The 17,249-nt window shown below is 50.2% G+C and overlaps 1 protein-coding gene across 10 annotated transcripts in view; it reads left to right on the forward strand.

The window, feature by feature from the left end:
- Window positions 1-17,249, forward strand: part of FHAD1 (forkhead associated phosphopeptide binding domain 1) — a 143,617-nt gene that overhangs the window by 109,961 nt on the left and 16,407 nt on the right. For 8 of the 10 annotated variants that reach the window (XR_009009821.1, XR_009009824.1, XR_009009825.1 and 5 more), the window contains 6 exons: window positions 3,930-4,103; window positions 5,868-6,093; window positions 7,651-7,735; window positions 9,346-9,452; window positions 11,236-11,395; window positions 12,608-12,740. Coding sequence is in view for 7 of the 10 variants with exons in the window: in XM_057557665.1 (XP_057413648.1) it covers window positions 3,930-4,103; window positions 5,868-6,093; window positions 7,651-7,735; window positions 9,346-9,452; window positions 11,236-11,395; window positions 12,608-12,740 (885 nt within the window). In the remaining 3 variants the exon portion in view is untranslated. Of the gene's footprint in view, window positions 1-3,929; window positions 4,104-5,867; window positions 6,094-7,650; window positions 7,736-9,345; window positions 9,453-11,235; window positions 11,396-12,607; window positions 12,741-12,839; window positions 12,898-14,408; window positions 14,542-17,249 lie in introns of those variants that run through there. The other 2 variants (XM_057557700.1, XM_057557693.1) reach the window with 2 other exon arrangements.

Consider the following 17,249-nt stretch of genomic DNA (forward strand, 5'->3'; position numbering starts at 1 on the left):
TTGAGCTTGGTGTGGGCTCAGCTGCCCGGGGTCACAGAGGGGGTGGCAGGATATAGATGCCTGAATGTCTGATCGCCTTGGTGCTATTTCTCCACCAGAATCTGTCATCATCGCTATCATCACCTTCATAATCAAACCACGTTTACGATTATTACTGGGAGTAGGAGATGCAGTAGAAGCAGAAGTTGTTGCACAGGACCCTGTCTTAGGCACCTCCAAGCTGGAGGACTGAATTCACCCCTCCTGGGTCCCAACAGTACAAGACAGACATACACACACACACACACACACACACAAGCCGATATCTCAAAAGCCAAGGCACATGATAAACACACAACCTGACAATAGTGGGTTAAATTTAAATACAGGTAAATACAATTTCAAAGGATTTTCAAGACCAGATGGGGCTGGGACTTCCCCGGTGGTCCAATGGTTAAGAATCCGCCTTCCAATGCAGGGAACACGGGTTCGATCCCTGGTCGGGGCACTAAGATCCCACATGCCGCAGGGCAACTAGGCCCGCATGCGCTAGAGCCCACGCGCCACAACTAGAGAGAAGCTCGCACGCCGTCACGAAGAGCCCTCTCACTGCAACGAAAGATCCCGCATGCCGCAACAAAGATCGGATGCAGCCAAATAAATAAATAAGTATACCAGATGGGACTAAACAGATCTTTAAGTCCATTCACATCGATCTTAGATCATTTTCTTCAAAGAAAGGTTCCCAAACATTGGCATATGTAGAATCACTTGGGGGTTCTTCTCTTCTTCTTCTTCTTTTTTCTTTTTCTTTATTTGGCTGTGCCACGCAGCATGCGAGATCTTAGTTCCCCAACCAGGGATCAAACCCATGCTCCTTGCAGTGGAAGCGTGGAGTCTTAACCACCAGACCGCCAGCGAAGTCCCCTAGGGGGTTTGTTTTAAATGCCCGATCCCAGGGCTTCGCCCCCAGAGATTTTGATCCACTGTCTGTAGGGTGGACTCAGGAATCTGCATTTTTAACAAGTAGCCCAAGTGGAGCTGGTGCTCTTGGAACAAGTCTACTCCAGGAAGACCAGTGCGAGTAAAGCACATCTGGATTACATATCAGTCCCAGGCACCACTTTAAGAGGGGCCTTGACCAATTGGAGCGTCTCCAGAGGAAGCAGAGCAGAGCTAGGTGAAGTGATGCAAGACTTGTCAGCTCTGGGCTGATGCACCTGTGCAGGACTCCCCGTGGGCAGGCGGACGCTGCAGGCCGAGAGAGAGCCCAAGAGGGGCCATCTCTACACACAGCCTTGTTTCCCCAGTGATTCACCATGGCTCTTCCACACAGTACTTCAATTAGGAGTAGGAGAAAAGGAGAAATTAGAATTTTAAAGTAGATTATTCAGGGCAGAAAATGGATTAGGAATGAGACTAATGCAAAAGAAAAAGAAAAAAAAAGTGTGTATTATGAAATCAATGAATGGGTCACAGTTTTTATTCCAGCAGTTACAGTGAAAGGTTGTGTAGTTCACAAGCAAAACTGGACCAAGTGCTCCTGGAAATGAGACCATTCTGGGTGCTGGACCCAGAGAGCACGTATCCTCAGGGTCATCACAGAGGAGACTCTACAATGCAACCAACAGCGTGTCAACGACCACCTTAGAGAAAACAACGGTGACACCAGAGGGCACGGTCTCGCAACAACCTTCAAGGCAGGCTGGTGGCATCACACCAGACGAGGAGAAACGGGACTCTGTCCCCGGGGACTCCCCATTTACCAGGAATGACCAAGGAAGTACAAGGTCAAAGACCCACTCAGACGTAGAGTTGCTTATTTGCATGCTGTTTTACTTGTACACAGGGAAGAGCATTCAAAAGACTGATTTCATCTACACCGGTATAAACAGGATTTATGTGAGAAAAAGAGGAGAGAGGGGAGAAGCAAATTAATTCAGACCCGCCGGAACACTGAACTTGAGTAAGCTGCTGAGTAGCTGGCAAGGAGCAAAGATGCCAGGCAGTGTGTTCTGGCCCATCAACGAAGCCATCTCAGTTTGTTGTGGATTCCCTGGGACAGCTGGAGCGTCGCTGCTCTGTGGTGTGCCTGCCACTGACCCCAGGGAGCGCCTCCTTCAGGCAGGTCTGCACACTGTCTGCAATGGGATTTCTCAACAGTAACGACCACGTCAAGATCCCAGATAAGAACAGAGAGAGTTCAGTGACGGTACCGAGAGAATGAAGCTTCTCCCAGATGAGGGTCGCAGGCATCACATGATGAGAATCATGTTTTGTTTTGTTTCCGAAAAAAAAAAAAAATCAGTTTCCTTTCCCAAGTGTAAGAGGAGCACCTGTTTGCTCTAGAAATTCTGAAAAATATGGAAAATCACTCATGATTCCACTGAGCAGTTACCACTAGTGACATTTTGATGAGATTCCTTCCGGACCAGCTATATGTTGATCGACAAATATCGATTTGTTACAAAGTGATTTACACTGTTATACTGTGCACGCTGTGTATTGACTTAATATATTACAAGTATGTCCACATGTCATTGAACTTTCTTCTACAACCTGCCAGTAAAGGATGACCTGGGTTTGCACTGTGTTGGGTGAACCCCGATTCGTTTACCCTTGGGCACTGGGCTGTATCTCACTTTCACTAAAGTAAAAAATGCTTAGCTGAACAGCCCTTCGTGCCGGGCTTTGTGTGCGTGTGTAGTTATATCCTTAAGATACATCTCCAAAAGTGGAATCACTGGGTCACAGGATATGAGCATTTTCAGGCTCATGATACACGTTCCCAAATGACCCTCCAGAAAGGTCATACCAGTTTTCACTGCCCCCAACAGAGTCTGGGAATGCCCAGCACTGCACCTCAAGAATATATTTTAGATTGGATTAAATAATGTTCATGTAAAGGCTACATGCAGTATGATTCCGACTATATGACATTCTGGAAAAGGCAAAACTATGGCGACAGTAAAAAGATCAGGGATTGGTTGGGGGGGGGGTGGTGAACAGATGGAATACGTAGGGTTTTTAGGGCAGTAAAACTATTCTGGATGATACTATAATGGTGGACACATGTCATTGTACATTTGTCCAAACACACAGAATGTGCAATACCAAGAGTGAACCCTAACGTAAACTATGGATTTTGGGTGATCGTGATGTGTGGAGGCAGGTTCATCAGTGTAAGAAATGTACCAGTCCGGTGCGGATGTTGACAGTGGAGGGGTCTGTGCATGTGATGGGGGCAGGAGTTCCATGGAAACTCTGTACTTTCTGCTCAGTTTTACTGTGAACCTAAAACTGCTCTAAAAAATGAAGTCAAATAAATAAATAAAGTCCGTCCAGCCCCAGCACAGTGCCTGTCACGAAGCCCACATTCCACAGTGTTGGAGCATGGACCCAAGGAGGAGAGTAGAATTTTGACAAAGATCGAAAGAATGGGTCCCGGGAGGAGGGAGAAGGTGTTGAGGACACAGCGACCAGAGTCCAATCTTGCCGGGGCCCCACGGGACAAGGGGAGGTCATCCCAGGGCCGAAGCCACAGAGGAAGATGGAGGAGTGTCCTGAAGGCAGGTCCTGTGACGAAGGGGTGAAGGAACTTGGCACATTTATCCTGGAAAATAGATTTAGGGAGAGACATGACAGCCCTCCTCAAATATTTAAAGGGCTGTCTCATAAAAGAGAAATAAAACTTGTTCAATGAGCTCCAGGTGACAGAACTGAGCTCAGAGACCAGAAATCTCAAGTAGACAGATCTCAGCTGCATATAAAAAAAAGAGTTCTGTAATCATTGGAACCTTCCAGAGGAAGCATGGACTTTGGACTTTAAAAGGATCAACAGAACAATACCAGAACAGAGGTCACTTCCTCTCTGAAAACAGGGGAGGGGGAGGCTAGGGTAAATATTTATACCTGAATTTCTGTTAATTTGATGTTTGCTGTTTGTCTAGGAAATAGATTTAAAAATGCAAAAAGAAGACATTTTAAATAATAAATTAAATGATGCACTGGCCATGGTAGAAAAGACTCAGAAAACAAAGACGGCTGAAAGTCTAAAAGCAGAGAGCCTCACCATGAAATTAAGCGAAACATTAGCTGAACTGGAAACTGCCAAGACAAAAATGGTAAGTCAGTGCCTTCTGGGGACGGGAGAATTTTCCCTTCAATGCAAGATCACGATGCCATGAGGATGCGTGGTTTAGACCAGGGGTTCTCAGCCTCTGCACTGTTGATGTTCCGGGTGGGGTAACTCTTTCTCCTGCCCTGTGCCTTATAGGATGTGTAGCAGCATCCCTGGTCTGTACCCACGAGATGCCAGTGGCACCCTCCCCCCAGTTGTGACAACCAAAAATGTCTTCCAACTTTGCCAGATGTCTCTGGCAGGGTAAAATCACCCTCTGCTGAGAAGCATTAGTTTAGTATAAAAAGTAAACAGAAGCTATGATGACGCCCTCTGTCCAGGGTCTTCTAAGATGTTGTAACTCGGGGTCCTCACAGGATCAGGCTGAAGCCCTGAGCAGCCCCAGAATTTAGGGATCAGTGACTATTCCTCAGACGTTAAGGTAATGTTTTTCCATTTTATCTCAGCATTCAAGGCCCTCCACCAGCAGGGCTCAATATTGCACTCGCCTGTCCTTCATACATTGACCAGATAGGTCTGTTGGCAAGGAGGTGACGAGGACTGACCTGGCAGAAGTGCGCAGAGTGAACCTGAGTGGGACTGGGCTTGGAGACAGCAGCTCAGGGCGTGGTACGTCGTTGCTGTAGTCCTGAATCATAGGACCTGGACGCTCGGGGCAGCAGAGGAGGGGAAGGAAGGAGCCGCTCTGGCGAGAGTGACCAGAGAAATGGCAGGACTCGACAACTGATTGACAGGACAGGAGTACTGAGGAGAGGGAGGAGCCAAAGGAGGCGGGCGTGCTTGGAGCCAGGGCACCGGGAGGGCTGACGGCACACGGTGGAGATGCTGGAAAGATGGGGGTCGGGGTTTGTGGGGGGGGGTCTCTTGTGGGAGAGGGGCTGTCTTCTGGAGAAGGTGAAGGATTCAGACTGAGACGAGGGTGGAGTACCAAGTTCAAAAGTTGCCCAAACTTTTGGCGGGGCAAAAAAATAGATTTGGGGCAGGAAGCAAGACATGGGAACAAAATTTGGAAGATAGCCTTGGTGGAGTGATTGTTGAGAGAGCGGATGCGTGTGAGCGTCTCAGGCAAAGACTTTACGCATCTGGGGAAGATCAGAGGCTCAACGTGTTAAGGGAATCAGGAGGAGGAGGATGACGTCATCCAGGTAGCAGGAGAATGACGTCATCCCGAGAGGGGAGGAAGTGGGGGGGCGGTCACAGGTAAGGTTCTGATTCACCATCAGGGGACCGCTGATCATTTTTGTTTTTAAGAACTACAAATTCATTCACTTTTCTCTTATAAAATTGTTCACTCATTAATTCAACCAATACTTACTGAGCATCTGGGTCTAAATGCTGTGGCAGGGATCTAGACACTGATGCTGTGGGCATATTGGTAAATAAGAAAGGGTAAGTTTCTGCTCTCATGGAGCTTACATTCCAGTGGGAGCGAGAAATAAAGACATGAGATCATTCAGATGGTGATTTCCCCTCAGGGGAAATAAAACAGGATGATGTCTCCTTCAGATAGGCAGTCAGGGAGGGCCTCTCTGAGGAGGTGACATTGGACCTGAGGCCTGTCACATGAGGAGTCAGCCATGCGAGGAGCTGGGGGAGGATTGTACCGTGCAGCGGGAACGGCACGTGCAAAGGTCCTGGGGTGGGGTGGAGCTTGGTGCTGGTGGGTGCAGGGGGCCCATGTTGTTAGTGTTGTTATCGTCCTCTTATCCAGCTCCCAAGATCATGTTAACCACATCCATTTTCCCAGATCATGATGGAGGAGCGGATGCAGCTGCAAGGGCACACAGTAAGGGCCCTCCAAGAAGAACAGGAATCACAGAAGCACGGATTTGAAAAACAGATCATGGAATACAAGGAGCAAATCAAACAGCACTCCCAGACGATTGTGAGTCTTGAAGAAAGACTCCAGAAAGTGACCGAACACCATAAAAAAATAGAAGGAGAGATTGCACCGTTGAAGGACAATGACCCAGGTTGGTCCAAAGAGACGCCGAGGAAATCTTAGTGTTCAGGGCAGGTTCTGATGACCCTGTGGGTCCCCCTAGGCCGATGCACAAGAAAAGTCTGCGCCTCATTTAAAAGCTCCTCTATTGTCTGGAGGCCTTTTCTTCTTGTTACACAGCAAGGTTAGGCGCCCTCAAGGCCCAGGTTCAACAGAAGTAACAGCAATGAGCAGGGACAGCCTTTGTGCCGAGCCAGTCAGCCAGCGAGGGGCACAGGCTGCCGGGGCTGTTAGGGGTGTCAGAGCAGCACAACGGGAATCATCTTTTCCACATGGAAACGTCCCGTGCAGGGGCCTTTCAAAGGCATCTCTCTGCCATCAGCAATTTGCGACTTTGTCTAATGCACTTTCATAACCAGCTGGGGTTTATCTCTTTAAAAAAAAAAAAAGAGGCTAAAGAAAGAACTCAAGAGTTGTGAGCACTTTTTCGCCCTGAATGACCAAGGTGATGCGTAAAACTAAAGACAGTGAGCTCTTGGAAGAGAGTTCTAGAAGTAGAGGCCTCGGGCCAGGGTTTCTCATCCTCGGCACTGGTATTGCCATTTGGGCTGGAGAGCTCTTGGTTGGGGGCTGTCCTGTGCACTTAAGGTGCTGAGCAGTGTCCCCGGCCTCTGCCCACTGGATGCCAGTAGCACCCGCCCCCACCCCAGTGCGACAACCATAAATGTCTCCAGACATGGCCAAATGTCCCCTTCAGGGTAAACTCCCCACTGGCTGAGAACCCTGGTCCTAGTCTCAAGCCAGTTGACAAGCTGTCAGGGCTCACCTCACGGATTCATTCACTCAACATGCATAACTGATCATCTATTATGTCCCAAGCTCATTCTAGGCACTGGGGGTTCAGCAATGGACAGTCCAGGCAGCTAGCCAAATCACTGCCCTGACAGGGGCCCCAGGATGGACAGGGCACCCCGGCACGGGCATGGGGCGGGACTCAGTCTCCCAGCCCAAGTCCACGTCAGAGGGGGGATGTTTCAGTGGGGACCCAAGAGCGACTACATCTTTGTCACCCCGCTCTTAGATCCATGCGTGCCATCAAGCAGATGCTCCCTAAGCATCTGTCAAACGAATGAATGAGTGCGTGAACTGAGGGTGAGGGCGGAAACTGGAAGGCAGTGGGCTGAGGTGTAAGCGGGAGGTGAGGACAGGACGAGACTCTTGTCTGAGCGGAGAGCAGGAAATAGGGCAGGAGGTGTGACCCAGGGGTTAAGGCTCCACCTCTCACCGCTTAGCTGAGTGGTCACCGGCGGGTCCCGCCCCTCCTGCGCCCATCTCCTCGTCTGTCAGTGGAGTCCGCGATCCCTGCCTTAGAGAGCAGCTGGGAAGATTTCATGAGCTCATGCGTGGTGCAGCAGGAGGCGGCAGCCTGTGACACAGAACACACGTTGGTCCCCATTAGGTGGAGAGGGCTGGGGGCATAGGGAAGCTTTGTAAGTTGAGAAAGACATAGGTGTGTTGATAAGCAAAGGGGAAGGAAGACATCCATCTTGTAGGACTGTGGTGACGCTGGCCTGTCCCTCTGATTCAGCCCAGGAGGGGGAAACACAGCAAGACACTGTGGCAGCACCTCCGGTGGAGAGCACCGCCAAAGACGCAGTGTGTGAACACCTGATGTGAGTACCCGACCGGACCCCTGCTTCTGGCCACGTTGTCAGAGTCTGCAAAAAGGAGTTGAGTCTGGGCTGTTCTTGCTGCTATTTGAGTTTTTCGATCCCTTTAGTTTAGTTTCTCGAGCATGTTCAAATTCCAACTCAACACTCTCCAGGTGTGTGGCCCTGAGCAGGTCAGGTCACGTCACCTCCTGTGCCTCGGCTTCCCTGCTTGTGAGATGAGGTACATGAATGCCAGCTAACGCTATGATTGGCTACTTTTCCCAAGTACCTGCTCGAGGCAGGTGCATTCCTGGGTATTATAAGCGGGTTTCAAACAGTGGAGACCACTTGGTGGAGTGGGTCCTGGAGATGGTTAAAAGTTAAGAGGTTGGACTAAACGACCTTGAAACTCCCTCCCAACCCAAAAGTCCATACCTGGAGCCGCAAAGAGCTGACAGTTTCCAGAGAAACAAAATCCGTGGATGGGAAAGATCCTGAAAGCCACCGACAAGCAGTGTACAAACCAGTAGGCAGGAATGTGATGCAGAGAAAGGATTCAGAAAGTTTCTCGAAAAAGACAAGCCACCAGCCTGAGCCCTGCACCACATACCAGTTACCAAAGTCTAATGTCACAGGGGTTTTACCCCAAGAAGGCAAAGATACTCAGATACTCAGCCTCCCTGTTCTGAAAAGTTCCTAACTGACTCCTCCTGGTAGAAAGAACTCTCTCTAAAGACAGCAGTAGCCACGACCTGGAATCAGCATCACGTTACTCTTCTCTGGTCCACTTCCTTAGCTGTGGACACCCTTGAGGCAGAGTTTCATCCTCAAGTTGGAAGAGTTATAGCCAAGGAGTAGATAGACAGATAGACAGACAGACACACACACACAGCATGCGTCTCTCAGGGCTGGGCTGTCTCACCCCTGCTCATAACCCCCCTCAAGGCACCTCTCCCGCGGTCACGCTGGGCCCCTTCCCAGGGAACACTGCTTCCCTGTCAGCCACCCTGATCGGCATGGTGCCAAAGACGTCCTGCCCTCTGGGGCGTGGGACCAAAGAGCTGCCCTCATCCCACCCTCCCTGTGTCCTCCTTGATTTTCTGGGCCCCGGGGCCCACACCTCTGCAAAGGGTCCCACGAGCACAACTCACTCACGTGACACCACGTCTCTCCATCAGGAATTAAAAGAAGCTGGTGAGAGAACGGAAGCCATACCGTCCTCTTCTCTCTCCTCTTCCTCGTCCTCAAAGAATCCCTGAACCCACACAAAAATAGTCTTCCTTCCTCTTTGCACCAAAGATCAAAAGTCCACAAGAGCATTGGTTCACGCTGACAGACGCTTGAGCAGCGAGAGGTTTCATCTTCATGTTAGTTGTATCTCAACCTCAGAGCGAACCCAGCCGGGATCCTTTGTTCTGTCTCCGTGTATTTCTTTGTAATGAAGGTGGATCAAAATGGATTTTTGTTTTGAGAAGTTTTAAAGAGTGTGCTTATCGCCCTTGCTGGTACTGGCATCGCACGGACCCTCACTGACGGGGCATCACTTTGCCTTTGTACTTGGCCCCTTCCAGGCACCCAAGACACCACGGAGATTGAATTGAACTGACCTGGTCTGTTTCTGTGAATTTCAGAGAGGATTTATTGACTGCTCAGAAGGAAATCCTGTCTCAGCAGGAGATCATCATGAGGTTAAGGAAGAACCTCACAGAAGCCCATAGCCGAATGTCAGATTTGAGAGGTTGGTACAGTTGCCCAGGTCACTTGATTTCCTGACCCACTTCAAGAAAGGAAAGAAATGTGTCTGAAGGGTTGGAAAGCTGGGCATTAAAAATCCCACTCAACCTGATTTCCTGGGCTGTCACAGTACTCTTAGCTCAGGGTCAGCAAGAGCTGTATCCTGGGTGTTGAACTGATTCCATTTGATATGGGGCTACAGGGAACATTCTCAGATGACTCTGGACCTGTGTGTGGAAACGCAACTTTCTTTTTCAGAGAGAATCTCTGATGACCACAGAGGATTTGTCTCTGGGGGCAAAGGCTTGCGGGGTCAATCGTGGGCACCCCTGGGCAGGCCAGCCGGCACAAGTCCTAGCACCCAACAGCTTAGGGACCTCAAGTAAGGTGTCCACCGGGCCTCTCCTTCCTCTGATGCAAAAACACCTGCAGCACGTCTGCCTCCCGGGGTTGATTTGGACGTCAGAGACCACTAGAGTAGGGGCGAAATAGCTCTGAGGTCTGCTCTCTTCTGGATGGACACAAGTCTGGCTGAATGTTCCTACTTGACCCTTCTTCTCCCCAAACTTTTATTTTTGCCTCTCTTCTTCTTGCTTCTTAGATCTGTCTTCTTTTCCCATCCCTAGCTTCCATCCAGCCAAAGGGCAGGAGTCGGGGGGTATAACTAGGTTTGGGGAGGTGGAGGGAGGGTGAGGAACACTCCTCTTGTCCCCATCTCAAACCGTGTGCACCTCAGACCTTCAGTGGTGTTTGCTCCCTGTGTCTGGACCAGCTGATGCCCCCAAGGCTTTTATGGCAGGATTTCTCAAAGAGTGATTTTTCCATACTAAGTTATGAGAACACGTGGGAGAGAGGCTAGTGTTCAGTTCTGGAATGGGGAGGCGCTGGACCCGGTTCTGGATCTGCTGTTTATTAGTTGGGTGACTTTAGGCAAGTCCCTTGACCTCTGTGAACCTCAGTTTCTGCACCTGTGACATGGGGGTGTTACTAGGAACTGCCTTGTAGGGTTGCTTTGAAGAGTCAAGGCAATGTAAGTGTCTTTTTTCTGGCCCTGCGGCATGTGGGATCTTAGTTCCCCGACCGGGGATCAGACCCTCGCCCCCTGCACTGGAGGCGCGGAGTCTTAGCGGCTGGACCGCCAGGGAAGTCCCAGTGTAGGTGTCTTACTTTGGGTTTTCCCACAAGCAGACCCCCAAGACCAGAATCCCACTGCAGGTGGTTTATTTGAGAGATGATCCCAGGGAAAACAGCAGTGGAAGTGAAGTAAGACAGGAGGGGGAAGAAAGCAGATAATGGCTGTGCTGTCAGTCAGCGGGCCCAGTGGGGGACCGAGGTTACTACTGCAGTGTGGTCGCAGGGGTGGGAGGGAGCTGGGCTGTGTACCCCAGCCTGTCTCCACCGGTCCGTGGTTGGAGGCTGTTGCCTCTGGCAGGCTCATGAGCAGAGCAGTCTCCAGAGGCCTTAGAACGCCGTAGGCAAACATGCAGAGCAGGCAGCCGAAGGTGACCTAAAATGCCACAGGCTCACAGGTCCTGACAGCTGGGGCCGGGCAGGCGCCTCACGGGCTGCCTCATGGAGCCAGCACTCACTGCAAGGTATTGCCGGGGGGCTATTTTGCTGTTTTTTTGGGGAAGACGCACGCAGACCTCCTGCCCGTTACTGAAGCCCCCTGAGCATTCCTGGAGGGTGGACCGCCTCGTGGTTCTTAGAGGCCTGGCAGAGCTGCTGTGGCCCTCGCAGAGACCCGGGGCGGGAGACCCCCTCACCAGCTTCCACGTCACTCCCAGGGGAGCTTAACGAGAAGCAGAAGGTGGAACTGGAGCGGAATGTGGCGCTGGTCCAGCAACAAAGCAGCGAGCTGAGTGTGCTCAAGGAAAAGATGGCACAGATGACCAGCCTGGTGGAGAAGAAGGACAAGGAGCTAGAGGTCCTCAAGCAGGCACTCAGGTGGGTAGGAAGGTCTGCATGGCGGGTGTGAGGAGCCCAGGCACACCCAAGTGCCCAGGGAGCCTAGCACAGAGAGGCAGGGCAGGGGGGGGTGGTGCTCAGTCAATGCTGGTTGAAGAGTTGAATGAATGAGTAGATGAATGAATGACATACATTTCATTGCTTTACAACCTCATCATTTAAAACAAAGCTTTGCTCAGTTCTGTGCATCTAGACATTCCTACCCAATATTCCAGATGAGTCTCAGCTTAAATGCCACTTCCTCCAGGAAGCCCTCCATCATTCACCTCATCAAACATAGCCAAGGGCTCCTGCTCTGCCTGGGGTCCGTCAGCTCCTGCATGCCACTTGAGCGAACCCTTCTCACACAGCCAGGCTGCTCCCACCTGCTGATTGTCTGCCTTTCCCATGAGGACCCCTGTGTAGACTCTATTGACTCGCCAGCATTCACACAGTGCCTGGCATATAAAGGAACGTAGTAAATATTGACTGTACAAAGGTACAGACTGGAGGTGTCAGAGGTCAGCTTAAACTAAGTATATTGTTGTTGTCCCAAGGATTCGTCTCAAATATACATGTGAGTTTGCATTTTCATCTATAGTGTATCCATATTTTGACATAAGATTAATGTTTTTCCCAAGAAAGTTTGCGTAGAATTGATATCTCATGTATACCCTGTAGCTTCATGTGCTCCGTGGTTCATGGCCAAGGCAGATTCACATAGTGGTTAAAAAAACAGGCTCCAGACCCAGGTTGCATGGATTCGAGGCCAGGCGCCTTCACCTACAAGCTCCACAACCACAGGCAAATTGCTGTATATCTCTCTCCTTGTCTGTAAAACAGGGCAAGCAGAGTCCCCACCTCATGGGGCTTCTATGAGAAATAGAAGGGTTGACACATAATAAGTGTTAGAAACAGCAGACACACAGTAAATACCCACCATGAATGTCACAGCAGGTGTCCCGCAGACCCAATGCAGGAAGCAAGGATGGGTAGGGGCCTGCCTCTCTTGTCACTATAGCCTTAAGTCCCCCGAAGCTCAATTCTCTAGAAATCTTCGGGCAGTAGACTTGAAGGCTCAAAGATTTTGGTTCCCTGTAAAAATGGAGTCCCTTTTCCAATTCTGCTCGTGGGTACGAAGGTAATTCACGGTTCCTGGAATTCATGCTGCCAGCCACTCTGCTGCCCAGTGTCTCATCTTCTCTGCCCTAGGGCCTCCCAAGAGAAACACAGACTCCAGCTGCACAAGGAGAAGGAACAGAAGCCCAGGAACACAACCCAGATGTGTGACATCTCGGTGCAGATAGAACCAATCCACACCGATATTTTCTTGAGCAGCCAGGAGGTGAGTGCCTGCCCTGTCCCTGGGCAGCTAGAAAGACAAGCTAAGAAAGAGCCCAGTGGTGGCATTCTTTGCTTTTTTTTTTTTTTTTTTTTTTAACAGGGTGATGTGAGGTTCCAGTTTGAATGAGAAGGCACAGCTGGGGAAGGACAGTCCAGGCAGGGTAATGGCCACTGCAAAGGCCCTGAGGCAGAAATATGTTTCAGGAGGAATATATGTGGGAAGGAGGGCAGTTTGGGATCTGGGAGAACTTTTATTTTTATTATTATTTTTTTATTTTTTTATTTTTGGCTGTGTTGGGTTTTCGCTGCTGCGCGCGGGCTTTCTCTAGTTGCGGCGAATGGGGGCTACTCTTCGTTGTGGTGCACAGGCTTCTCCTTGCGGTGGCTTCTCCTGTTGCAGAGCATGGGCTCTAGGCGCACGGGTTTCAGTAGTTGTGGCACGCAGGCTCAGTAGTTGTGGCTCGCAGGCTCTAGAGCACAGGCCCAGTAGTTGTGGCGTGCAGGCTTCCTCGGCATGTGGGATCTTCCCGGACCAGGGATCAAACCTGTGTCCCCTGCATTGGCAGGCGGATTCTTAACCACTGCGCCACCAGGGAAGCCCCTTTCTTTGCTTTTGTAAACATCTTCATTTTAAGTTCCAAAAATATGACTTGCTTATGTGAAATGTATGTTATCAACAGCTTGGCATGTCTGCCATCAGACCTTTTCCTCACAGAAACCACCACATGCTCATACAGTCAGGATTGTGCAGTGGTTGCAGGTCAGGTTTGGATTCAATTCCAGTCTTGACTCCTCCACTCAGAAACCCTGTGACCTCAAGGATGCACCTGGGTACCAATTCCCTCATCTGGGAAGTAGGAGTAATACCAGTCACCGCCCCCGCCGCATGGGGTTGTTAAGAAATGAATTTATACACACAAACACCCGCAAACTTACATATACATATATTTATTTAATAGGTTTTTTTTCAAAACATGGTATCAAGCCGCATATATCCTGCAACTATTTTTTTCTCACATAAGACTATTTAATGGGCATATTGTCAAGTAAGCATGTAAAAGTCTACCTCATTCTTTTAAATGGCAGCAATGAATTCCATCACGTCCCTTTTATCCAACCAGTCCCGTATTGATGGACACTTGTTTCTACTTCCACACGTTGCTGTAGTTAATATCCTTGTAAGTAGGTAGAACAAATTCCTAGATGTGATTCCGAGATGTCCAGAGGACAGCCTAAATTGTGCTTGGCATGGCCAAACTGCCTTCCCAAAGAGCCATGCCAGTTACGCTCCATGGCTGACTCTTGGCAACCTCTGCCCAGAGGCCTTTGCATGCCTGGAAGTCCCAGCCGTGCAGCACACAGGGATCATGTCTTTGAGCGAGAACAGCCTTCAGCACGCGGTCCTGAATGGCGGCGCTCACGTCTGTGCCCATGGCAGGGGCTGTGATTGTGATGCTCCCCATTGTCTGTGGGCGGCTGACTGTGGGTATGGTGCTTCCCCGAGGCCCCGGGTTTCCTGGAGTCCGGGGATCTCCTTTCACCCTTTGCTTTATGAAACTAGAGAGCAGAGCGTTTCAGTAATGGGCTTTGGCCTTTCACTTGGAGACGGGGCCAAATGTGTCAGCTTGCCTTCCTGCTTTCTCAAAGATGCCTTTCCCCTGCCAAACAGCAGTGAGCCGGGGCCACCCGCAGCGTGAAGGAAAGGGCTCGGCGGCCCAGCCCTCCGGCCCTGGCAACGATCACCATCCAGAGAACTTTAGCAGAGGTGTCTCCTCATTACCAGGGCCACCTGGCGATGGGGCTGCAGCGGGTTCCGCAGCTATGAGCTCCATGGGGCCGGAAGCAGGTCTCACTCCTGTCGGAATCCAAGCTCTTCGTGCAGGACCCGGCCCATGTTCATTCACACGTTCAACAACTGTTGAGCACCTGCTGTATGCCAGACCCTGTGCTGGGCTCAGGGGAGGATGCTCCGGGTCCCTGCCCACACCAGACGCCCTGCGACTCTGCACGTGTTTGCTGGAAAGGACTGTTGACCAGACGCCTGTGATTTTTAGTTTCTATGATGAGGCGGGGTTAGTTGAGGAGGATGGGGGAGGGGGGCTGCAAGATAAAAGTAAAAAAGGATTTTTTCTTTCTCAGAACGGCTTTCCACACTCAGGCTACTTCCTGCTTTCTAAACCAGAGTGGGTCAGAGGGCTTACGCATTGTATGAGAAAGAATCTCCATCTTCTCTAAATAAACAAATTCCCAGAAGAGCCATGAGTAAGGGTCACATCGGGCTCAGGCGAGCTCTGCAGGCAGAGGAAGGGCTGTCACCAAGCCCGGCTGCTGCAGCTGCCCCACCCCCAAGGCCGGTCACCCCTGCCCACCTCCTCCTCTCCACCCTCCAGCATGTGCTCACACACACACACACACACACACACACACACACACACACACGACATTCCTGGTGTTTACTCCCAAGGCAAACATACACCCTCAAAGAGAGGGAGGCCAGTGCAGAAAGAGCCTGGGAAGTAAGCCGGCTATAGCCAGGGTCAGGCTCCATTGAGGTCCTACTAAGTGCAGCCGGGGGTAGAGTGCCCCCTTCTCTCAGGGACTGAGCCCTGGTCCCAGCAGGAACACTGGGGCAGACCCCTTCCGGCTCCGTATTTATTGAGCCCCTATTATGCCTGGGCATAAGGCTGGGCCCCGGGAATAGCACAGTCTACAACGGAGACAAACTCTGCTCTCACAGAGCCCACATTCTGGAAAAGGAGAGACACAGGCAATAAACAAGTCAACATCGAACAAAATGTCCAGCGGGAGTGAACGCTCCGAGGAAAGATACAGCAGGACTCAGGGCAGAGTAGCGTGTGGGAGGGGGCTCTTTAGGACAGGGTGATGGTGGGGTGTGGGGCGGCCTCTCCAGGAGGAGACCAGGAGCAGAGCCTGAATGAAATGAAGGAATGAGTGGTGGGGACATGGGGTGAGAAGTGGCCCCAGGAGGACCTCAGATGGCCCTGCTGGGCTCCCCGAGGGAGGCCATGAGCCTTGTGCCCATCGTCGCCAGCATGGGGCCTGGCACATGTCACATGGGCCTTCAATAAGCATTTGATGAATCAAGGAAGGAAGGGCAAATAAAGGTCCCTTTCCCTCTTCTCTGCTTTGTTTCCCTGGTAGCATTTATCACTTTCTGGAATTTTACCATGTCTTTCTGCTTGTTTGATATGTCTGCCCCATAGGAATGAGCCCCCAGCAGCAGAGCTTTCTGCCTGGTTCCCCCATCTCTCCCTAGTGCCTCAAACGGTGTCTGGTGAGCGCTCTCTCTCTGAACCAAAATTGTTATAAGATTGTTATAAAACAAACAAATTGTCAGTTTCTTCCCTTTCTCACCATTTTGACTGGGACCTTCCCTAGCCACAGAGTTTACATCTGAAAACCATTCCCAACACCCCATCCCATTTCCAGTTTTTTTCTTTAATATCTCTCACTGTCCGCCATATATTTTCCATGATTATCTTACTTATTGTCTGTCTGCTCACACTAGGATGCAGAATCTATGATAACAGGGATTTTGCCAGTTTTAGTCACTGCTAAGTCCCCAGAGCCTAGAACAAGGCATTGGCACATAGACGTGCTCAATAAACCTTTGTGGTATGAATGAATGAGTGAATGAATGAATCACTTACCCTAGGGAAGCATTGTTTAATTTGGAGTCTATGACAGGGCTTCAGGGGGTCCCTGAAGCTCCAGAAGTTGTCTGCACATTTTTTTGTATGTGAATTTTTCTGGAGGAAGAAACCTGCATTCTTCCTATTCTCAAAGGGGAGGATATGTGCATGACCCTTAAGAGAGGAAGAAGACCTTTCCTTGTCTGTGCCCTTCGTAAACCCAACTCTAGCGACATGGCTAGTGAGTACCATATTGGATGGTGCAGATATAGAATATTTCCATTGTTGCAGAAAGTTCTGTTGGACCACACTGTTCCAGAGGGTCCAGAAGTCTCAGAGGAGTGTTTTCCTTTCTCCAGACCAGCCAGGAGTCCGCCCATCAAATTCCCCCTAGCAAATATTAAACCACCATCCTTATTACCAGCTAAGAAGAAAGTATCACATGTTCTTACCTAAAAAATGCCCCTCCAGGGACTTCTCTGGCGGTCCAGTGGTTAAGACTCTGCGCTTCCGCTGCAGGGGGCGCAGTTTCGATCCCCGGTCAGGGAACTGAGATCCCGCATGCCGCACGGTGCTGGCAAAAAAAAAAAAAAATGCCCCTCCAGGAGCGAATTTGATGTGATTGTTCAGAGATGAGACCAGAATGACAACAAGTGGAAACCCAAGCTTAGAAGAATATTAGAAGAAAATAAGAAATAAAACATAGGGAGGGAACATAGAGGGGATCTCTTATTTATAGTGATGCTAAGTAGGTAGGAAAGTTGGAAATCTTCCTAGATGTGACTTTGTATTTTAAATGAAATTTTTAAATTCCTTCTCTGCTGAAGCCCCTTAATGATATTTTCCAAGGTACTAAG

The sequence above is a fragment of the Balaenoptera acutorostrata genome, chromosome 1 (genome assembly GCF_949987535.1).
Source record: "Balaenoptera acutorostrata chromosome 1, mBalAcu1.1, whole genome shotgun sequence".
Taxonomy (NCBI): domain Eukaryota; kingdom Metazoa; phylum Chordata; class Mammalia; order Artiodactyla; family Balaenopteridae; genus Balaenoptera; species Balaenoptera acutorostrata.